Source organism: Coptis chinensis, chromosome 1, assembly GCF_015680905.1.
Source record: "Coptis chinensis isolate HL-2020 chromosome 1, ASM1568090v1, whole genome shotgun sequence".
In the NCBI taxonomy this organism is placed as follows: Eukaryota; Viridiplantae; Streptophyta; class Magnoliopsida; order Ranunculales; family Ranunculaceae; genus Coptis; species Coptis chinensis.
Window position 1 is genome coordinate 16,141,679 of NC_141456.1, and position 20,630 is coordinate 16,162,308.

Here is a 20,630-nt window from a genome sequence, read left to right on the forward strand (position 1 = left end):
TAACATTGATACACTTTCAAATACAATTGATGTAGAATTGGTGAAAACTCCACACTTAAATATGTTAGGGTCTTTTTGTAGTATGTCACACTATATTAGTGCACTTTTGAGTTTAGTCACATGAAGTTGAATATTTTGATTTTAGTCACACTCCGTTAAAAAGTCTGTTTCACGCCGTTAGTCAACGTATTTGATTTGGTTTGACCGTATATATTTATATCGTATAAATTAATTTTTTTTTTAAATTAATGAACCAAATACGGTCATTTCTAAAAAAAATTAAAATATATATTGTAGAAATTAAAATTAAAATTAATATATATATTGTAAAAATTAAAATTAATATATATATATATATATATATATATATATTGTAGAAATTAATTTTTAAATTTCTTTTAGAAATGAACCAAATACGTAGAATTTATTTTTTTTTAATTTTTTATGATGGATTGGTTAATTTTAAAAAATTAAAAATATATTTATATGGTCAACGTACGGTCAAACACGTTAACTAACGGCTTGAGATAGACTTGTTAACGGAGTGTGACTAAAAACAAAATTTTGAACCTTGTGTAACTAAACTCAAAAGTGCACTAATATAGTAGTGTACTACAAAAGGACCCAATATGTTATGATGAGAATCATTTCAAGATAGGTGACCTCATGAAAAATCTAGTCAAGATAAAAACCCACGCTTCAGGACAAACTTAATCGAATCAATTGCAAGAAAACAGTTTGCAATTGTTATGATTTTGGATTTTGGAGCGAACAAACAACATTTTTGCAAGCAAGAACGAATCTGCGACCAAGACTCGTCACTCGTCAGTTCTTGCCAAATTGCCTATCCACCTAGAATGACACATCAACACGTGGGCTTATTCTCACAAGGCCTCAAAGTCAAACCCAGCCCACAATGTTCTAATCTCCCACCTTAATCATCTCACTTACCAAATTAAAGACAACTAAATTATAAAAGCAAGTTTAGTTTTCTGTTCCCTCCTCAAATCTACTTCTCTCCTCAGTTCGAACCAAAAAAAAAAAAAAAAAAAAAAAATTCCCAATCCTCTCGAACTGAGGAAGATTTATAATTCACTCTTCATTCATGTTGTAAATTATAAAATAATAATAATAATTATTTTAATTCTTAAAAAAACACCCTGTCACTTTTCCAATTCTTTAATTTTCTTCAATTTAATGGATTCTTCGGATAATAACACGAGTATCTTCGAGATTTACAGTCGCTACTGCGGTAATTTTCTTTACTTGTCTTGATTCATTAAGGTTTTAGCTCAATTTATTAACTTTAAAGTGGAAAAAGATTGAATCTTTATTACTGTGTAATTTAATTGTTTGATATTAAGTAGAAAATGTGGTTTTGAGGCAATGAAGATTTGCATGTCGAGGGTTTTAAGCTCAATTGTTGGGTTTAATAAGAAAATGTGGTTGTTTTGAGGAAATGTTTATTGCATGTTGGAAAGAATAGTTCAATTGTTGGGTTAAAGATTGTTTATAAGGGATTTGGTAAGTTGCAAGGAATGTTTTTATTACTTTTTTGGAGTCTTTAAAGTCATGATCAAGAATACAAAGTGATACTGGTAAATGGTAATAGCTGTCAGAACACCATATGATGCAGTGTGAGATTAGGCCATTTGTAATTTAACATTAGGACATTTGTACCAGTTTAGTAATGGTATACGATATAATGTGTTGGGAAAGAAGGAGAAAAAGTAATTGCATTCATTTAATAACATGCAGTGTAACGGATACTAAGAGTTGGACCATATGATTTCATACGCTGCGGTTATGATTGTAATGCTTTTTTCTTACTGTAAAATAAAACCTTTCTGTTTGTTTGTATTTCTGAATCTTACAAAGTAATGAATGTGAAAGTAATAACAAGGAATTTAAATATCTTTACTGATTGGAGACCATATTGGAGCAGGAAAGATGCTGATTAATGACATGCAATATTTTGGAGATTCTTTCATGAAAGACGAATCTTACAATTTGAATGATAAAAATGAACTCTCTTATGCGTATTTGTTAAGTATAACTTTGTTTAAACCACTGTAAATAGGGTCTTATAGGGATATGTTGATAGTTAAAGAGCTCAGTCATAATAGATGAGTGTATATATAACCCAACACTGTTTAAAGAAGGTTGATATTTTTTTAACTCTTTCTAATGGAATTATATATAACCCCCTGATATATCTATTTAGGTATTAGGTCAGTAAAGCACGATGCGAAGGAAGAGCTAGCTCAGTTACTGAAACTGCTCGAACTAAGACGGAAAGCAAGGTAAGCTTCATCTGGATTGATCTATGGAACTTCACGCGTGTGCAAAATTCTTTTGTTTTTTGCTGACCTAGTCTGTTATATTTATGTTGAGATAGCTTTTTTAAGCATAACATCCTGTCCCATAAATATTAGATAAGACAGATGTGGTATAGGAAATCACAACTCTCTTCCTCTTACAGTGTGCTACTGATTGTTGGAGCTACAATCTCTTACTTAATATGAACATATTTCAGGATCTCTTGCAACATAAAAAATATAGTTAACGCATTTAGGTACCTACCGATGTGTAGCGTCACCATCAAACATAAGCTAGATATGTTGTTTTGTATTTTTGCCGCATTAGGTGGAACCATTGACATCATTTCAATATAAACTGTATGACTAGCATTGGGAATTAAAACAGGACTTGGTTGTCACAATTAACATCGCTTTCTTCTCTTCTGTTATGCAGTTCGATTGTTGACGATCTTAACACTCTCATGCCATATTTGGACTTAACGGTGAGATTTCATTATCTTTTTTTGGCTTCCATCTTATTTAATTCTTTGAGATACTGATGTTATCTTTTTAAAAGGTTGTTATCGTGTTATGCCATCTTACACTTGTTTTGAATTGTTGTCATTTACATCCTTGAGTTTCTGCTCGGGGTCAAGATGTCCATTCCTTGTGAGTAATTGAGTTAGTATAGCTACTAATTTACACTTACTTTTCTAGGTTGATTCTTGTCGATTTGCACGCTTCTATGATTTTGTGTTTTTCATGTGTCGCAAAAATGGGCAAAAGAACATCAGTAAGTTGTCTACTTCAACTATAAAACAACTTATGAGTCCTTTGCTCATGTGGGTTATCACTTATATTCTATTTTAGTGTCATTTATTTTCAGTTTATAGTCTTTATTGTTTATTTGGAATAACTTTCAGCTGTAACAAAGGCTATAGATGCTTGGAAGTTAGTTTTGAAAGGCAGATTCCGGTTGCTTAATGAATGGTGTGGTTTTGTTGAGGTAAACATTCACTAATACTCTTTGTTTTTAACAGTGGCTGTTGCAAACTCTTTATTCTTATATGATACTGTGTGTCAGTGTGTGATATGACATTATCAGTATTCTTTCTAATTAATGATAAAAAAAGGAAGCTGTCTCTGTTTATATATTTTTCCTTGCGCTCATTCCTTGTTTTTTTTTGTCTTAGTTTTAGAAAGTAGTGATTTTGTTTGCATCTGCCTATATACCATGTATATGTGCATTAAGGCACTTAATACTTTATTACCTGGCCATAAGCAAATCTCTCGTGACATCTTTATTGTATTTTGACATATCAAAATCGAATTCATGTCTGGTAGAGAACTGATGCTTTTATGGCTGGCATTAACTAAATACCATACTTTTTTATATGTATTAGATCATTTCACGTTTGAAAACCCTGATTTACTGATGGAGATAGCAGAGTTGATTATAAATATATCCCTCTAATTCATGATAGCTGGAAGTTAATTGGGTTCAGTCCTTTTTCATTGGACATGAATATTATGCATATGCCCTCCCTAGCTGGTTATATGCCTTGAGCGTTTTCTGCCAAGTCTTATCTGTTGACAATTTTTAGAAACATCAACGGCACAATATTCCGGAGGATACTTGGCAGCAACTTCTAGCTTTTAGCAGGTGTGTGCACGAAGATCTTGAAGGCTATGATCCTAAAGGTATTAAATAAAGTTTCAGATTCTCCATAAATTTTAATTTGGAAGATAATTGTGTGAACTATGACATAAACTTGATTTTAAAATTTAAATGCTTGAAGAAGTTGAACGGTGTGAACCTAAAGGTTTTGAATAAAGTTCAACTGTGGTTTAACCTCTGTAATCTATGACAAAGCCTTCTTGTAGCACCATATTGTCTAGTATTACGTAGTAGTGGAATACTTGCATAACTCCTTGCCTGTTTTTTTTGTGGTTCTCTGCTGTGTTTTACTGTAATTAAGTGTGTTGCCTTTTTTTTTGGCTAAGTTAAGAAAGAATTCTCAACCAACAGTTGTGGAATTCAAACTTGCAACCTCTCCCATGAGGAGAGGGGTACATGAGGAGGGTTTCCTAATAGCTTTTATCAGTTTCATAAAAATGCTGCTCCGTTTGTGACATTCTGAGATTTCTATCTTGATTAAGACCTATCATTCACTTAAAATCTCAATACACAGTTTGAGATATTTTTTTCCACATTGAAACAAAACATAGGTAATGCATCAGTTTTAAGTTCCATTGTCCTTCACTATCAAAAAAAAAAAAAAAGTTCCATTGTCCTTTGATGCATTAGTGATAGTATTTGACAGTGAAAGAAATATTTTTGTTTTCTTTCTAATGGTAGCAATATACCTAGGCATTTAGTAAGTTTGGAAATTTTGGTCTGTGGCTTGTATAGTATGCTTGACGTAAATTTTCATTATATGTGGATCTTTATCTTTGTCATGGTGTTTTTATGCTATAAAAATGGCTTTTTCTGTCATCATTTTCCTCCATTTTTTGCGATAAATGTCCACCTTTCGACGTGAAGACCTAAATGTTGTCCCGACTATATCGGTTTCTCTAGGTTCAAATGTTTTTTGGAATGAACATCTCAAACTAGTTAAAAGGTGATAGTTTAGTACCTATGTTACATGGACACGCCATATTTTAAAAATAATCCACGTATCCGTGTCGGACACACCACGGACACATATTGCATGTGATATACCTCAATTTTTAATATTTCGCCGTGTCAGACACTTTGTATCCGTGTCGGATATGGACACACGTATCCGTGTCAGTGTAACTTAGTTTAGTACCTAATGGGCTACATTTGCTGTTCGATGAGAAAACAGAAAAAGAATAGCACTGCATATGAATGCAATCATATACATTCAAACTTGTAAAGGAAAGTCACATCAGATTTTCTGTGTCATGAAATGACCTTGTGTACTCTTTTGGAAAACCATACTTTGATGGTATTTTCCACATTCTATTTCGGCAAACAGAAGTGAAACTAAAAGGCTTGGAAAGAATATGGAGTTGGAACAAGAGAAGATAAATTTATTGAAAGTATTAGATATACTTGCTTCTACAGGACTCCTGTCGACTTGGAAGGAATGTGGAACTCTAAAACTTTATATTAGTTAAAAAAGGTTGGGCCTCTGGGTCTCTGTGGTCTAACAGTATATAAATTATGTTAGATTTACTCCTGTAATGCATTTCATTCCAATTTTATACTCCTACATGGTATTGGTGTGTATTGCCATTTGGGTTGTTTTCATTAGATGTTTTGTTTGAAGATGCAAATACGCAACTTTTAGCTGCCTTTTGTTATTTATTGTGAGATTTCTGTAATTGGTATTAGGACTAACTGTATAGAAAGTGGTGATCACTTGGAAAAAGATCATTGAATGAATGAGTCGGAATGTTAGGCTCTTTGTCCTCTCGTGCCATCTAAATTACGCTCTGATATTTTTCACCCCTTTCGTGCGCAGATCTGTTTTAGAAATACATTTGGTATTTATTTATTTTTATTTTTGTAAAATTTACTTTGAAGTACTTCAGATCTAAGTAATCCTTGATTTGTTGATATCCTTTTGCAGGTGCATGGCCTGTTCTAATAGATGAATTCGTTGATCATATGTATAGGTATAATTCTTCATCCATGGTTTTTTGAACAGTAGAGGGTTTTCTACTCAAATTATTTGAACTTTGTTTAATTCTATTGTTAAAGCCCAAATGATGATTGAAGTAGTTGGTGTATTGTTTGAAAAATGATATGAATAAAAATGGCATTGTATAAAAGTTGTGACATTTATCTGAAAGTACATGCATTATTGAGGTAATTAGAAATTTGTGTTCTTATAAAGATTATGGAGATTGTTAAACTTCTTTATATACATACATATATAATAATATATTTTCTATCGTTCTCATCATGGCTTTGTGGAACCTGTACTTGAGTTTTGTGGACTTGCCAATTCATTGATACAGTCGAGTGTCATTGATCATGAAACTTAGAAGTAACAATTAGGGTTTTGATACAGTGAGTGCATGTTTAATTAGCATGGGATTCGGGGTTTAAGTATTCTTCACTTCTTTCCAAAAGCCTTGGAAGCCACCATCGAGCATTAAGGAGACATGTCTGAAGGAGGTTATAACACTTCCACTCTCTAGTAAGGCAAGGTGGCTAGCACCTAGCAGAGCACCTGCCAGGAGCTATTGTGTGGACGTTGTGGAAGGGGAGGAATATGATGGTCTTTGAGCAACAAGAAAGGGAGTTTCACTAGATAGTGGAGGGACTTAAGGAGGAGCTATATGATTGGGCATGCGTTAATATTCTAGACTTTATTTGTAACTGGGATATGCTGGTGGCCGACTAGTGTCTTGCTAAGGATTTTCAAACGCAGTTTTTGTATAAGCTTGTTGGATTAATTAATTAACTGTTATAGATAATAAAAAAAAAGTGTGTTAAGATACCTGCAAAATATCCGATTAGTACGCCTGGGTGACACGTGTTACTGAGGTTAGTTTATGTACTGTATGAATACTTTCTGTTCCCTTGGATGGTCACCGTCCTTCAGTGACGCTAGGCCTGTTATGAAAAAGAGAAATCCATAATTCTTTATTAGTAATTTTTCAGTTTCAAAGATGCATAGTGCAAATTATCACTTTTAAAAAGGTGCTCCGCTCTTTTGAGGTCGGATATGTCTCTTAAACTCCTAGTTGTACCTACTGTGTCAAAAGTCCCGATCTAATGATGATGGAAAATTGGAATTGATTTGGTGATGAAGATTATCTGTGATAACAGATTACACTTTCATATTCTTTTTCTGACATTGGAATTATAATGTGTTTTTCTCTTACTGTCCTATATTTCCTTTATTTCTGAGCAAAATAGCAGAATCACATCATCCAACAGTTCTAGCACTCGCATTCGTGGCTGTAACTGCGGGGATTCTGAAGCTGAACCATGCAGATCTGATGATAGTTTCCCTGGTATGGGTGCTCATTAGCTGTCAAAAGTTTTTTCGTTATTTTTGTTGATGAGATTCACATATATACATTAATGCATATGATTGTAGCCCTTTAATAAATTTTTTTTTTTTTACTCTCTTTCTTTTAGGACTTAAAGTTAAAGCTGGTTGGAAGCGGAAGGCTGAGGTTGAATTTTCAAATTCAAAGCTCTTTGAAAATGGAAAGAGGAGTAGGTCAATTGAACTGGATGATAATCGAATGTACAGGGAGGCAAATCGTCGAGGAAGTACTACTGATGATCAGATGGAAAATGCTAGTCATGGTAGTCAGCTGGGTTCCTTAAGACATTCGGCATGTGCAATTGAAGGAAGTCTATCAGATGACTTGGCAAAAATGCAAACAACGAGTTCCTATTAAAAGTTTGGTCAGAAGACGAGAATTCTTCGTAACTGCTTCCAGTCACATTAACAACATAAACTTCTGGCTTGAATGAAGATAGGAATTCGACTTGTGAGCTGCTTCGACCTGTTCATTCTTTCGTTCAACCATAATGTCTTTGGTGCATGTTATCAATCCGTGGGGTATAGTTTGTGAATTAGTAACCTCGTGTCCTTTCATAGAGTTCCCTAAGTTTTGTTTTCTCCTGGTAAGATATGTTCATGTTTGAACTGGTTTTCAGATGAATACAGGATATACAGACTGGTTTACAGAATGTTGGGACTACTTTATAAATGTTCTCTTTCTCATCTTTGATTTAATTATCAGTTTATTTATTTATTTATTATTTTCTCCAACTATTCGCTAAGGAAAAAAAGCTTTCTCTCTCTTTAATGTCTGCCGCTCTAACGGCTCTTTCACCACCGCTAGTCGGACTACAACCGGAGTCATATCTCCACCTGCGTTTTTTCCCTCTTTGAGCAAATCCTCAAACAATCTCTACTGGAAATTTCTTTCCAAAAAAAAAAAAAAATTCTTCTTTTTTCATCTCCGCCCTTCGTTCAACAGGTTCACTGTTCACACCAACTTAAAACCAAGCGGTTCTTGAGTACCATCCTACGGATCGGATCGTCGTCTCAGTGGGGCCCTTTTCCACTCTGAAAAAACCAGGAGTTTAATCTCCACTAGCGGGTAGTCCTCCTTGACGAGTCTTCGTCCAAACTCTTGTAGCTGGACAGCATCTTTACCCTCGCCTGTTTTTTCAACAATATCCGTTGATTCAGTCGTCGCTGCTGATCTGACCACGGTGAAAGCTCGAACCTTGGCGAGTTACGTTTGGGCAATGTCTAATTTTTGCTGGGTGACTTCAAGTTATCAGCCTCTTTGACAATAGCTTTCATTTTTCGGTTTGCTTGAATCCATTAACCAAGCAATCCAGATAAGCTCCACTGCACCCCCTTTATTTTTTTCTTAGTATTGAATCAGTTATACTACTCTGTTTTCTTTTTCATCATAAGATATATCTAATAGTCTCTCTGTTTATCCGCATTTGTAATAGTCTACTCTGCGTTGATCTCTGTTTCTTTCAGTTTCATCTTTTTACACTTTGGCATGCTGTAGGATATGTTTCATCAACTGTTTTAGCTCGCTCTGCTTGTTTGTATTTGTTTTAAGTTTGGCGTTCTGTTTGTTTCTTATCTATGCCTGCTGCTTTTACTTCTTTGCTCACATGTTATTTGTGTTTTTGCGAATGTGCATGCACTTCTAGCTTCCTTTGGCAGTCTGTTGTCTGCATATATATACGCATCTAATTTTTTTAACCTTCCCTTTAACTGTTGCTAAATATTTTGCAATATTATCCTACAAGTTAGCATACTGTAGCATGTTGTTGAGCTAGCTCTTGCTTTGATCATCTTTAGCCTGGCATATTGTCTGTTATTGCTCTACGTATACGTGCTGTTTTGTGTTCGTATTATACTGTGTACTAGCATCCTTTGGTAGTCTGTGTTTTGTGTGCATAAGAGCTATGAGTATCTTTGTTTGGAATTGTCGCGGAAGTGCCACATCCGCGACAATTCGAGAGGTTAAAACCCACTTAACCACCCTTAAATCAGATATTTGTTTTCTTTCTGAGACAAGGGTAGATGCGTCTACCAGTCTGCAGAGATTCTCCTATCTGGATTTTCAACACTCAGCGAATTTTCCTGCAAATGGACACAGTGGGGGTCTATGGCTCGGATGGAAAACAACATAGTCCTCGAGATTATTTATTCTTGTGAGCGTTATATTGCGGCCATTGTAAAAAACAATCCGGTTGACACGGAATGGCTATGCACCTTTACTTATGGCCACCCGAAAAAAAGCCAAAGGCCGGATTTGTGGAAATCTTTCGTGGATCTTGCCACAAACCACAATTCGCCGTGGCTTATTGTTGGAGATCTAAATGAAACCGCATGTCAAGCAGAAAAAAGTGGCGGAACTCCTTTAAGCTTTTCTCAAGCAGCCCATTTTCTGGACTTTATGTTCTCTGCAGATTTTGTGGATCTTGGATATGAAGGTGTTCCTTTCACATGGACAAATAAGAGATTCAAAAATAATGGAGCTGACCTCATAAAGAAGCGTTTAGACAGAGCTATCGCGAATACAGAATGGAAGACTTTATTTCCGAATGCAAGAACTATAAATCTCCCTATTATTAAATCTGATCATGGACCCATAGTGGTTTACTTGAAACCCCCTCGTGCCCCAACACGGAAGCAATTCCATTTTCAATCGTTGTGGATAAATGAACCAGAATGCAAACATGTGATATCTAAAGCCTGGAATACCAGATACCGAGGTTCACAATCCTATCATTTTTGCAATAAGCTCAAGAAAGTCAATAATGACTTAAAAAAATGGAACAGAGATGTGTTTGGAAATATTCACCATCGCATCCAGAGCCTTCGATAGGAGATTAAAAAGTGCCAGCTCAATCCAAAGACAAACCCAGCTATCGAAAACAATCTGATACAGGATCTTAATCAAGCTTCGCAGCTTGAAGAAAAATTATGGAGAGACAAATCTAGAGATACAATGCTCCACTGTGATGGGACCAACTCCCGTTATTTCCATCTCTCCACTGTTGTTCAACGAAATCGGATCGAGATCAATAAGATTAGAAAAGCGGATGGGACTGGGGTTGAAGAGCGAAGTGCTATTGGAGATACAGTTGTGGAGCACTTCAAAAACCTTTTTACGTATTCAAATCCCCAAACTCATGTTAGAGACCTTAACATTCTTGACACTGTCATCACTGATGAACAAAATAATAATCTCACTAGAGAGGTCACTTTAGAAGAAGTCAAGGAAGCTCTTTTCTCTATGGACCACCATAAAGCTCCAGGTCCTGATGGTTTTACCCCTCTTTTCTACCAGAAGTATTGGGATATCATTTCTTCTGACTTCCTTAACACCATCAAGAGCTTCATGAACTCCGATCACATCTTGGCAGAGCTGAACCACACCAACATCACTCTAATACCTAAATGCTAGCGTCCGGAAACTCTTGACCAATTTCGACCTATCAGCCTCTGTAATGTAAGCCTCAGAATCATCTCCAAAATCCTTGCAAATTGCATAAAATATTTTCTTGACATTTTTATCTCTCCGTCCCAGAGTGTTTTTGTAAAGGGAAGACAGATCTTTGACAACATTGTTCTCGCTCATGAGATTGTTTGTACTCTGAAAAGAAAAAAAAGGTGCATTGGGTTGTATGACCATCAAGCTAGATTTGAGCAAAACTTTTGACAAAGTAGAATGGAGTTTCCTTCTAGAAACTATGGAAGGCCTTGGCTTCTCTGAGAAATGGAGGAATTGGATAAATCAATGCATTTCTACTACTTCCCTTTCGTTCAAGATAAATGGATCACCCATGAGTTTCCTCAAACCCGAATGAGGGATCAGACAAGGAGATCCCTTGTCACCCTTTCTGTTCATCATCTGCATGGAAGTTTTCTCTCGTCTTCTCTCCAAAGCAGAAAAAGAAAGACAAATCCATGGGGTCAAAATCAGTAGGAGTGACACTACTATGTCTCACCTTCTCTTTGCAGACGATAGCTTCATTTTTTGTAGAGCAAATATTGCAGAAACACATCATCTCAAGGATATTTTGGAGCTTTTTAAAAATGTTTCAGGTCAAGAGATATATTTCCAGAAGTCAGGTATTTTCTTCAGTCACAACACCCACCATCGTCATCAACGCATTGTGAAAAGAATTATGAAAATTGGGAAAACAATCACCCATGAAAAATATTTGGGTGCCCCGTTAATACTCAGGCGCAAGAGTCGTATTGATTTTGATGTAGTGCTAGAAAGAGTTTCTTAGATAATGGAAGGGTGGAGAGCCAAGCTTCTCTCCCAAGCCAGAAAATTAACGCTCATTAAAGCAGTTACTTCGGCCATCCCCTCTTACATGATGTCAGTTTTCCAACTACCAACATCTACATGCAACAAGTTGGATTCTCTAAATGCTAGTTTCTTTTGGAGAAGAAAAGAAGACAACACAAATAAGGTACACTATATCTCTTGGAACAAAATATGCTTACCAAAATCAAGTGGGGGTTGGGGATAAGGCGTGCATGTCATCACAATATCGCACTTCAAGCTAAACTATTTTGGAGAATCTTTAAAGAGCCAGACAAACCTAGGGTGGTAAGCCTCCTAAAGAAGTACGTTTGTGGAAATTCGATCTTGAGGGTAAAGTGCCCTAGACGAGGGGCATCCAAGTTATGGCAAGGTATACTTAAAGCAAGAGATGAGATCCTCCCTAAGTTATGTTGGCATATTGGGACAGGAAATGACATCGATATCTGGCTCGATCCTTGGATACCAACTCTACCATACAACAAACCCATGAGACCCATGCCACTTGTAGGCCCATTTAGGTGCGTAGCCGACCTCATTGATCCAGAAAACTGCTCATGGAAAAGAAATGTTTTGGATACTATATTTCTCCCAGCCACGGTCAAGGAAATTCTGAAAGTGCCTCTCAGTCGACAAGAACACAATGACTCTATCAGATGGTTAGAGGAAACAAATGGGGAGTTAGCAGTGAAGTTTGTTTACAAATACCTCAGTGAAAGCACATATACAGATCAAAACCAAAATTGGCAACTCTGGAAAAGCATTTGGAATCTCAACACAGCAAAGAAAGTCAAATTGTTCTTTTGGAAAGCAATCAGAAACAGCTTGCCCACAAGAGAAAAGCTGGTAAATCGGAATATCATCTCTTCAGCTACTTGCCCACGCTGCGGTAATCAGGTGGAATCTACTCATCATGCACTCTTTCATTGTGTTATGCTCAGACACATGGTATGGTTCCAAACTCTCTATCAGAACCGAGCATTGGAATAGCGATGATTCTATCATTTCCATCATCACAAATATCACCACTATGCTAAATTCTAAGAATGATATTAAAGACACCCTAAGTGAAATTGCCTCAATCATGGCACCTAGTAGGAATGATTTTATCTTCAACAACAAACAAACAAATTTTTTTGGCATCATCTCCAAAGCTTCCACTTTTATCACTAGCACTGAGAAGCCGTTTGCTAAAAACAAACACATAAATATCTGGCCTCATATAACTGATAACTGTTGCTACCTCACTACGACAAAAAGTGGTGGGATAGTAATACTAAAAAGGTAGGTTTAGATTTTGCTATTTGGAATAATTTTGGTTATTGCATTGGCGCGGGACATCACAGAGACATAAGTGCTGATCCAGAAGAGGCAGAGGCTCGAGCCATCTGAGGAGGCCTAGAGTTTTTACAGCGCATGCAGATCCGGAACATCGCCATTTTGACAGACTCTCAGAGACTTGCTGAGATTTTGGAGAGTAGAGGGACAAACCTATCTTGGGGAGCTACTTCGGTGGCTCACGACATTTATGCCAGTATTTCTATTTTGGATGATTGTACCTTCTATAATATTAGTAGAAACTCAAACGTTGTAGCTGATTGAATTATGTATGCACTCTCCGGGGAGCACTTCCTAGTTTGGAAGTGTTTCCCTTTTATCTCTCTTAACAAAAAAAAGAAAAAAAAAAAAAAAAAACTTCAGCCTCTTATCATTCTCAGTCGTTCCCAAAATCCTGGCCATTTCCTGTCCCAGTGAACTACAATAACAACGACCTTTCCACCAGGAAACTGCACATCATCTTAGGCCCTTAGCCCTTCAAACATTTCCAACAATTATGAGGCCATCCTATGTTCGTTTCTTTTTCGACTTGTAAAAGCTGTATGTCTGAGTCTTAATATAAAAGTGACAGATTATGTTCCCTCTGAGTTCTTACCTGAGTAGTCAATTATGTCATTAGATAGGATGTAGAAGCCTGCAAATCATGTCCCACTTCAACTAGTAAAAATATTATCTCGTCACGACTCTGCGTCTGTGCAATTGGCGAATTTGTCGTGCTTTCTGTGTTTTCACACCACATGAAAGCTTATATGTAGAGGAACTAAGGAATGCGATTAGCTTTTCATATCTTTCCATGCTGCGTTCATTTCAATTAAGTCTAATTACGTTAGGGTTACTTAGTATTAAACACCCTCCGAGGGGCGGAGCCAAGGGGGGTGCAAGGGTCCTCAGCTGCACACCCGCAACTTTTGGCAAAAAAAAAACGTAGTAGTAGTACAAAAAGAATAACTATACTACTAAAACAACACAGAGAATATATACCATCTCTACTACACTTTTGTTTTGTTTCATAATATTGTAATTTAACTAGTTTTCAGTAAGTTGAGAACACCGTAACAAAGTGAAAAATTTCTTCGTGGGGTTTATCTTCGCACACAGTATCAACTACTAAGCCATTTTTGTTTGGTAAGTTGATCAAATTTCTTGTTAAAAAATTCCATTATGCCTAAAATTAGATTTTATAATTTTGCAGTTTCTATCATCAAATTGGATTATTGTACTGCCTTGGTTGTCGCAAAAATATATTTGAATAAAAGAAAGACAACTAATTAGCTCCTACCCCTCTTTGGGGTAGCATGGTGAGATGTCCCGTGAAAACACCCTGTTAAAGACTTTCCTAATTGGGAAAACAAAAAGAACTAGAAAAATTCTCATTCTTCTCATCTTCTTTTTGTTGTTTTTCATTCATTTTCTTCTTGATGTAATAAATGGTTGAAAGGTAAAGTATTAACTTCGTTCAAATCTAACTTGAAAAGTTGAAATTAAGAGAACCTCATATCTCTCAACTCCAATTCAGTTCATGAATCCTTCATCTTCCCGCGTTTAAGATAATACTTGGTTGCTTTCTCAGTTTTACTTGATTGAAACGAGTAATGGACAAACCCATTACCAAAAATTGAAGACAAGCCCATTACTAAAGATTGAAGAAAGAAACTATGCAATTTTCCTTTCTTTTTGAGGTGGGTGTTCGAAAAAACACGTGAGACGGAATAAAATATTACTTCCAAAATTCATAACTCAGTAACTATCAAAATAGCAAGTGCTACCCTAATTGTTAATACTCCCATCTTTGATAGTTTCTGAGTTAAAATCTATCCTAAAAGTTACTCTTGTATTGGGCCATTGTTTTAGGATTTAAAGGTGACAAGTTGTTATTTCCCTTCAAAGCCATCTGGATTGAGACCTAGAGTAGAGAGAGAAAAAAGTCATTTTGTCTTGTAAAAGGGTATCACCATGCTACCCTCGCTTAGGAGTAGCTCGCTAGCATTTCTCATCGATACATCATTATCATGGTAGCTCGCTAATATCAATATACATCATTACCATGTTTCCAAGAAGATTTCCATGTTTCACATGTTTTGCGTTCGTTCATCAATAAAATAGATCGAACTGTTTTCTGAAAACATTAAAATGAGGATAAGGTTTCTGAAAACATTAAAATGAGGATAAGGTTTTAGCTTCCACCTATCATTTTCCCTCTATAAATACTGTTAATTTGGATATACTATCTCTTACTTCAGCTGAAGTTTTAACTCTCTCGTCTAAGAAGAATATGAGGACTTCACTTGTTTTGTTGTGTGTTATAGCCCTTCTGTCCATGCTCAATGCCATTCACGGAGAACCAGTCAAAGGTGCATATCAATTTTTGTTTGTTTTCATCATTCGTTCACGTATGTCCATAGTAAGATATGCGTGAGATCAATGTTGCCAACCCTTAAGTGCTTAACCAACTAATTTTCTATGCGTTTTATTTGAAATTTTATGTTGAAGGGATTAACAGAAATATATATTGTTGTTGCTTTAGAAGTTGCAGCACGTGGGAGTAATACGAGCTGTTGCAATCAATGCGTGTGCACGAAGTCCATTCCTCCACAGTGCCGGTGCCTGGATGTAAAGGAGTACTGTTACAGTTCGTGCACTCGCTGTCTGTGCACGAGGTCAATACCTCCACAATGTCGCTGCGTGGACGTCAAGGACAAATGTGTACCGCCATCTTGCCTCAAAATGGATATTGAACAAATAGTAGGATACTAAGCTGAAAGTTGGGAGTTGTCTCGGACGTTGATAAATAAATCTAAATAAATCATGTTTCTAGTGCACCATCGCCTTATTGCAACCATAAATTAATAAAATGGCTTGAAGCCTATCTTTGATGTTTTAACTCGCATTTTAGACTTTTAAGTCTTAAATGTGTTAGAACTAGAAAATGGCAGAAGTATTCAGCAGAAAGAAAATGGCAGAACTAAACAGATCATCGCCTTGCATTGTTGGTTTGGACATCGAACAAGTAGTAGGATAGCAAGCTGAAAGTTGGGATTTGGGAGTTGTAATCTCAATCTTGATAAATAAATAAAAGGTGGAGGAGGTTAGCTTGGATGTTTTTATTATCACTATCTTAAGTCATATATGTATCAAGGGGATGCAAGATAGTTATGCAGTTAGTGTTTGAATTTGTGTTATTTGTGAGTTCTCTTTTTTGGATTTGAAGGTGCTCTAACAAAATTACTTGCTTTATTGTGTTGGCCGGTTTCAGAAGTGCTCTTAAGAACTTCAGCTTGAAATATGTTATATATGCTCAAATTTGGATACTTGAGATCCGATCCAAAGACAACATAACATTCTAAGCGTGTTCCAAAGAACACGCTGAGGCAAGAAACAATTTTTTGGGATCAGATCAATTGGACTCGTGGTATTCATTCAAGAAACATGTTGGACCTTTTGCTAACAAAACTCGACGGTTCTTTGAAAAATAGCTCTCCGACACTTGCCACAAGGTCTACTGTGCAGTCTACCATGTTGAGCAGTGACGAACTTGGACCGCTTGTTGAGCAGAAATGATTTTGATTCCCAAATTAGTGTTGGTAAACTAGGCACAACCTTCATATACTGTTTCCCGACTACATAAAAGCCAAAAGATTAATATATCTATGTTCTTTTAGATCCCTACCAGCAGTTCACATTGATTATCTCTAACTAATATATACCAATTGGCTGTGTATATTAATTAGATGTAGCAGCAACATATTTACCGTACCCATCCTAGAGGTAATGTTTGACACTAAGCGTAACTGGTTCTTTGTGCTTCTAATCAAACTGTTACAACCTTTGCATTTGCCTGGGAACGAACCTATCCTCCAATGTCCCGCTGTATTGATACGAAGAGCACCTTATGACGACAAGTCGTGCACATACTGTCTTTTCGAGGAGTACACTCCTCCAGAATGTCATTACATGGATATCAAGGAAGAACTCCACCAACTTGCGACAGAATGGATATCAAACCAAGCAGTAGTACTAAGCTGAAAGTTGAGTGTTGGAATCTCAGAACTTGATAAACAAATAAAATGGTTGGAAATCTAGTTTGAGTATCTATCGAGGTTCTATTACAATGGTATTGTAATATATGAATTGTACGTAATAGTTTCTAGTTCATTAATTCTCTGAGTCACCAACAGATTGGAGTTACTGAGCGACGATGTGAGGACATTTTATACTGGTGATGAATGGGGGTCTGGTAGTGCTACAAAATTGTTTCTCCCATGTTCATAATAGTAGATCCCTTCTTTGCTGCAACATCCGCACTGAAATCATCGGCCTCTCTCAATGTATCTGAGATGCACCAGTACGTGGTCAAGTTTTTGGGCTGCCCTCTTCCATCTTGCTGTTAGTGAATGGTAGTTTTTCTAAATAGGGAACTGCCGACATAGAGTCACTTTCTAACCATAGCTTTCTCCAGTTGTTCTCGACAGCTCTTTCCATTCGCTGGGACGTAGAATTGCTGTACATTCGGCCACATAGTTTGAGATGACCCCCTTTCCATCTGCATCAAGAACCGCCAAATAAAAAAACCGCATTGTGATCTCTGAAGATAACACCCGCACCTCCAATCCCAAGATTTCCTAATGCAGAACTTGTTGGGATTACTTTAATCCTACATCTTTAACATGATAATCTATTGTGGTGGTAGGATCTGGGACATATGAGATCAACGGTCGGATGCACCCGTGGCAATGTAAGGTACCGCGCCGCTGTGCACAGGATCAGGATAAAGACACGAGGTCGCGGTACGGAAACCCTACACGTGGGAAGAAGAAGGCCGCAAGATGAAGGGACAGATGGAAGGCTAGGATGGAGTGAGGGAAGGATATAAAGGAAAAGAGAGAGAGAGAAGGGGGAGGCGGATTGATTCTTGAAAGAGGGGAAGACCTAAGAAAAAAGGAGAGCGACCAAGAGAGAGGAAAAGGAGTAAATAGGGTTGTGAGTTGTAATAGTGCTTGAGAAAGAGTGAACAGTAATTGTAATAGTGTTAGGGGTATAACATTTGGCGCCATCTGTGGGGAAACTAGAGAGCAAAGCGACGTAGAAATGGCAACAGGTGCAAAGAGAGGAGTAGGACGACCAAGGAAGGTAGTTGTACAGGAGATGGAAGCGGAAGTAGTGAGCAGTGAAGGGGAAGAACAAAGAGAGGAAGAAGCTGTCGCTGAGTCAGATTCGGAGGAGACGAGACATATACAGGAGGAGATCTGAAGATTGAGAGAGGAGAATGAAGGGCTGAGGAAAGAGAAAGAAATTGTTGAAGAGGGAGGGAGAGCGGAAGAGAGTGAGGAGTCGGAGAACGGAAGAGAGGAGCCGGACCTCGTGGACAACCCCGTGGGCTGGAATTACAATGGAGCAAGTTCAAGAAATGATAAATCAAGATCGGGAGGCGAATCTTCAACAAGCAAAGACTCACATGGGAGCGGCTAGTTAGGTGGTGGCCGGTTTGAATCGTAATCCGTTGGCGAACGCTATATGGATGTCAAAGGTGCCAAAACGATTCAACCAACCTAGATTCGAAAGGTACGACGACAAGGGGGATCCAGCAGATATCACATTCATCACTTTAGGCAACAGATGCCGCTCTAACAAGAGGTGCGGTATGATGGGTTGCGGTGCATGATGTTCCCGGCAAGTTTGAATGGAGGAGCTTCAGACTGGTACTATCGACTACCTTCGCGGAGTATAAATAACTTTCAGGAGTTAGAGCAGGCGTTTATAGGCCATTTTAATGTTAGGCAGCGATCATCTGAGTCAGTGAGGGATTACCTGTGTAGGTTCAAGGCTGAGACTTTGAAGATGGAGAATTTGGATGAAAGGACAACGGTGATAGCATTTGAAAAGGGATTGCAGCCAGGTACGGGAGTACATCAATCAGTGGCTAAGAATGAGATCGCGACTTTGCACGAATTATACCTGCGAGTGGAAAAGTACATCAGATATGAGGATACAATGCAGAAGGAGTCCAGAAGGTCAGGAAAGGCAGTATTGTCATTAGAAAAGAATGGAGACCATAGAAAGGTAGAGTCGTCAGACAAAGGAGGGGGAGGGTACCGCAGATACTCATCGCGTCTGGAGAGGAGTAGGGAAGGGGCGAGAAGGGAGAACAGAGAAAGGAAGCCTTACCGTGAACCTAAGTATACGCCGTTGAATAAGCCATTGAGTGAAATTCTGCCGTTGATAAAGGGTAGGTCGGGGTATGAGGGACCGCGGAGTATACCGATCGAGATGCCAAACAAACCGTACTGTGCGTACCATCAGGTACAAAACCACGAGACTGATGATTGCTATGCATTAAAATGGTTGGTTCAGAGGTTAGTTGAAAGGGGAATGATGAGGGAATTTGTGGCGGGTGCCCCGAATGAGAAGCAAATGCCGGCGCAGGGAAGAATATTGGGGACCATCAATGTTATTTATAGCGGGGAGGCTCTGAGTCATAACGCTCACTGGGAAAGGATAAGAAGAACTGCGAGTATTCAACATATCAATGAAGCTACCGGGGTTTCGCGGCCGAAGTCATGGTCAGCGGAAATAATTGATCGGATCATATTCACTAGCGCAGACCTGAAAGTTATTGATTCACCCCATGAGGACGCGCTAGTAATCACATTGGCGATGGGAAATTACATGGTCAAAAGGGTGTTAATCAATTGCGGGAGTGCAATGGATTTATTATTCAGTGGAGCCTTGGAGGAGATGAGAATTGATCCCGGACAGCTCAGAGCGCCGCGGACCAATTTATATGGGTTTAATGGAAGTGTGACGAAGCCGATGGGAGAACTTTTGCTGCCGGTAACTACGGGACCAGTGACAGTGTTTACCCGGTTTATGGTGGTGGATGCCAGCTCCCAATATAATGCAATTCTGGGGAGGCGATGGATCCACGAGATGAAGGCAGTACCATCCACCTACTACCAGGTAATACGATTCCCCACCCCAATGGGGATGTACGAGGTCCGCGGCGACCAGGTGGCAGCCAAAAATAGCCACCAGGGAACGGTGAAATGAATGGTGCTCTGAAGGAGAATCCTCAAACCCAAGGAAGAGGCAAGCATAGCAATTACAGATCATGGTCAGGGACGAGGAAGTGGAGCTTGCTGTGGGGCCGAAGACTCTGGATGAGATCGAGATAGTAAACCTGGGGGTAGGGGAGGAAGAGAAGTTCACATCAGTGGGGTTGTCCTTGTCGGATGAGTGGAAGGGAAAGTTAAGATAGTGTCTAACAGAGAATAAAGATGTGTTCGCCTGGGCAATTGAGGATATCATAGGTTTGGATCCAGACTTCGCATGCCATCGGCTGCACATGAAGGAGGACGCTAAGCTAGTGAGACAAAAAATGAGGAGCGTGAGACCGAGGTTTGCCGAAGGAATTTGGGAGGAGGTGGCGAAACTGAAAGGGGTAGGAATAATTAGAGAGCTGGAATTCACAGACTGGCTGTCTAATATAGTCGCGGTACCCAAAAAGAACGGTAAGGTACGGATGTGTGTGGATTTTACAAACGTCAACGCGGAATGCCCTAAAGACAGTTATCCTATGCCACACATTGACGAATTAGTGGACAGAACAACGGGTTTCAAGGTATTCTCATTCATGGATGCATCAATGGGGTATAATCAGGTCGCGATGCACGGACCAGA

At 38.1% G+C, this 20,630-nt stretch overlaps 2 protein-coding genes across 3 annotated transcripts; both read left to right on the plus strand.

Annotated features, from left to right (window-relative positions):
• Window positions 1-949: 949 nt before the first annotated feature.
• Window positions 950-8,023, plus strand: AAR3 (defective in cullin neddylation protein (DUF298)). 2 transcript variants are annotated; one of them, XM_086593798.1, is made up of 9 exons: window positions 950-1,252; window positions 2,225-2,303; window positions 2,755-2,803; window positions 3,018-3,093; window positions 3,224-3,306; window positions 3,905-4,001; window positions 5,903-5,948; window positions 7,201-7,298; window positions 7,426-8,023. In XM_086593798.1, exons 1-9 carry the CDS (start codon window positions 1,198-1,200, stop codon window positions 7,692-7,694), a joined length of 852 nt encoding a protein of 283 aa, XP_086449924.1. In that variant the 5' UTR covers window positions 950-1,197; the 3' UTR covers window positions 7,695-8,023. The 2 variants fall into 2 exon arrangements, with proteins under 2 accessions (XP_086449924.1, XP_086449928.1); XM_086593802.1 differs by having other exon boundaries at window positions 953-1,252; window positions 7,204-7,298.
• Window positions 8,024-18,611: 10,588 nt separating this feature from the next.
• On the plus strand, window positions 18,612-20,000 carry LOC147522492 (uncharacterized). The gene has a single exon (XM_086567882.1). It carries the CDS (start codon window positions 18,612-18,614, stop codon window positions 19,998-20,000), a length of 1,389 nt encoding a protein of 462 aa, XP_086424008.1.
• The last annotated feature ends 630 nt before the right edge of the window (window positions 20,001-20,630 follow it).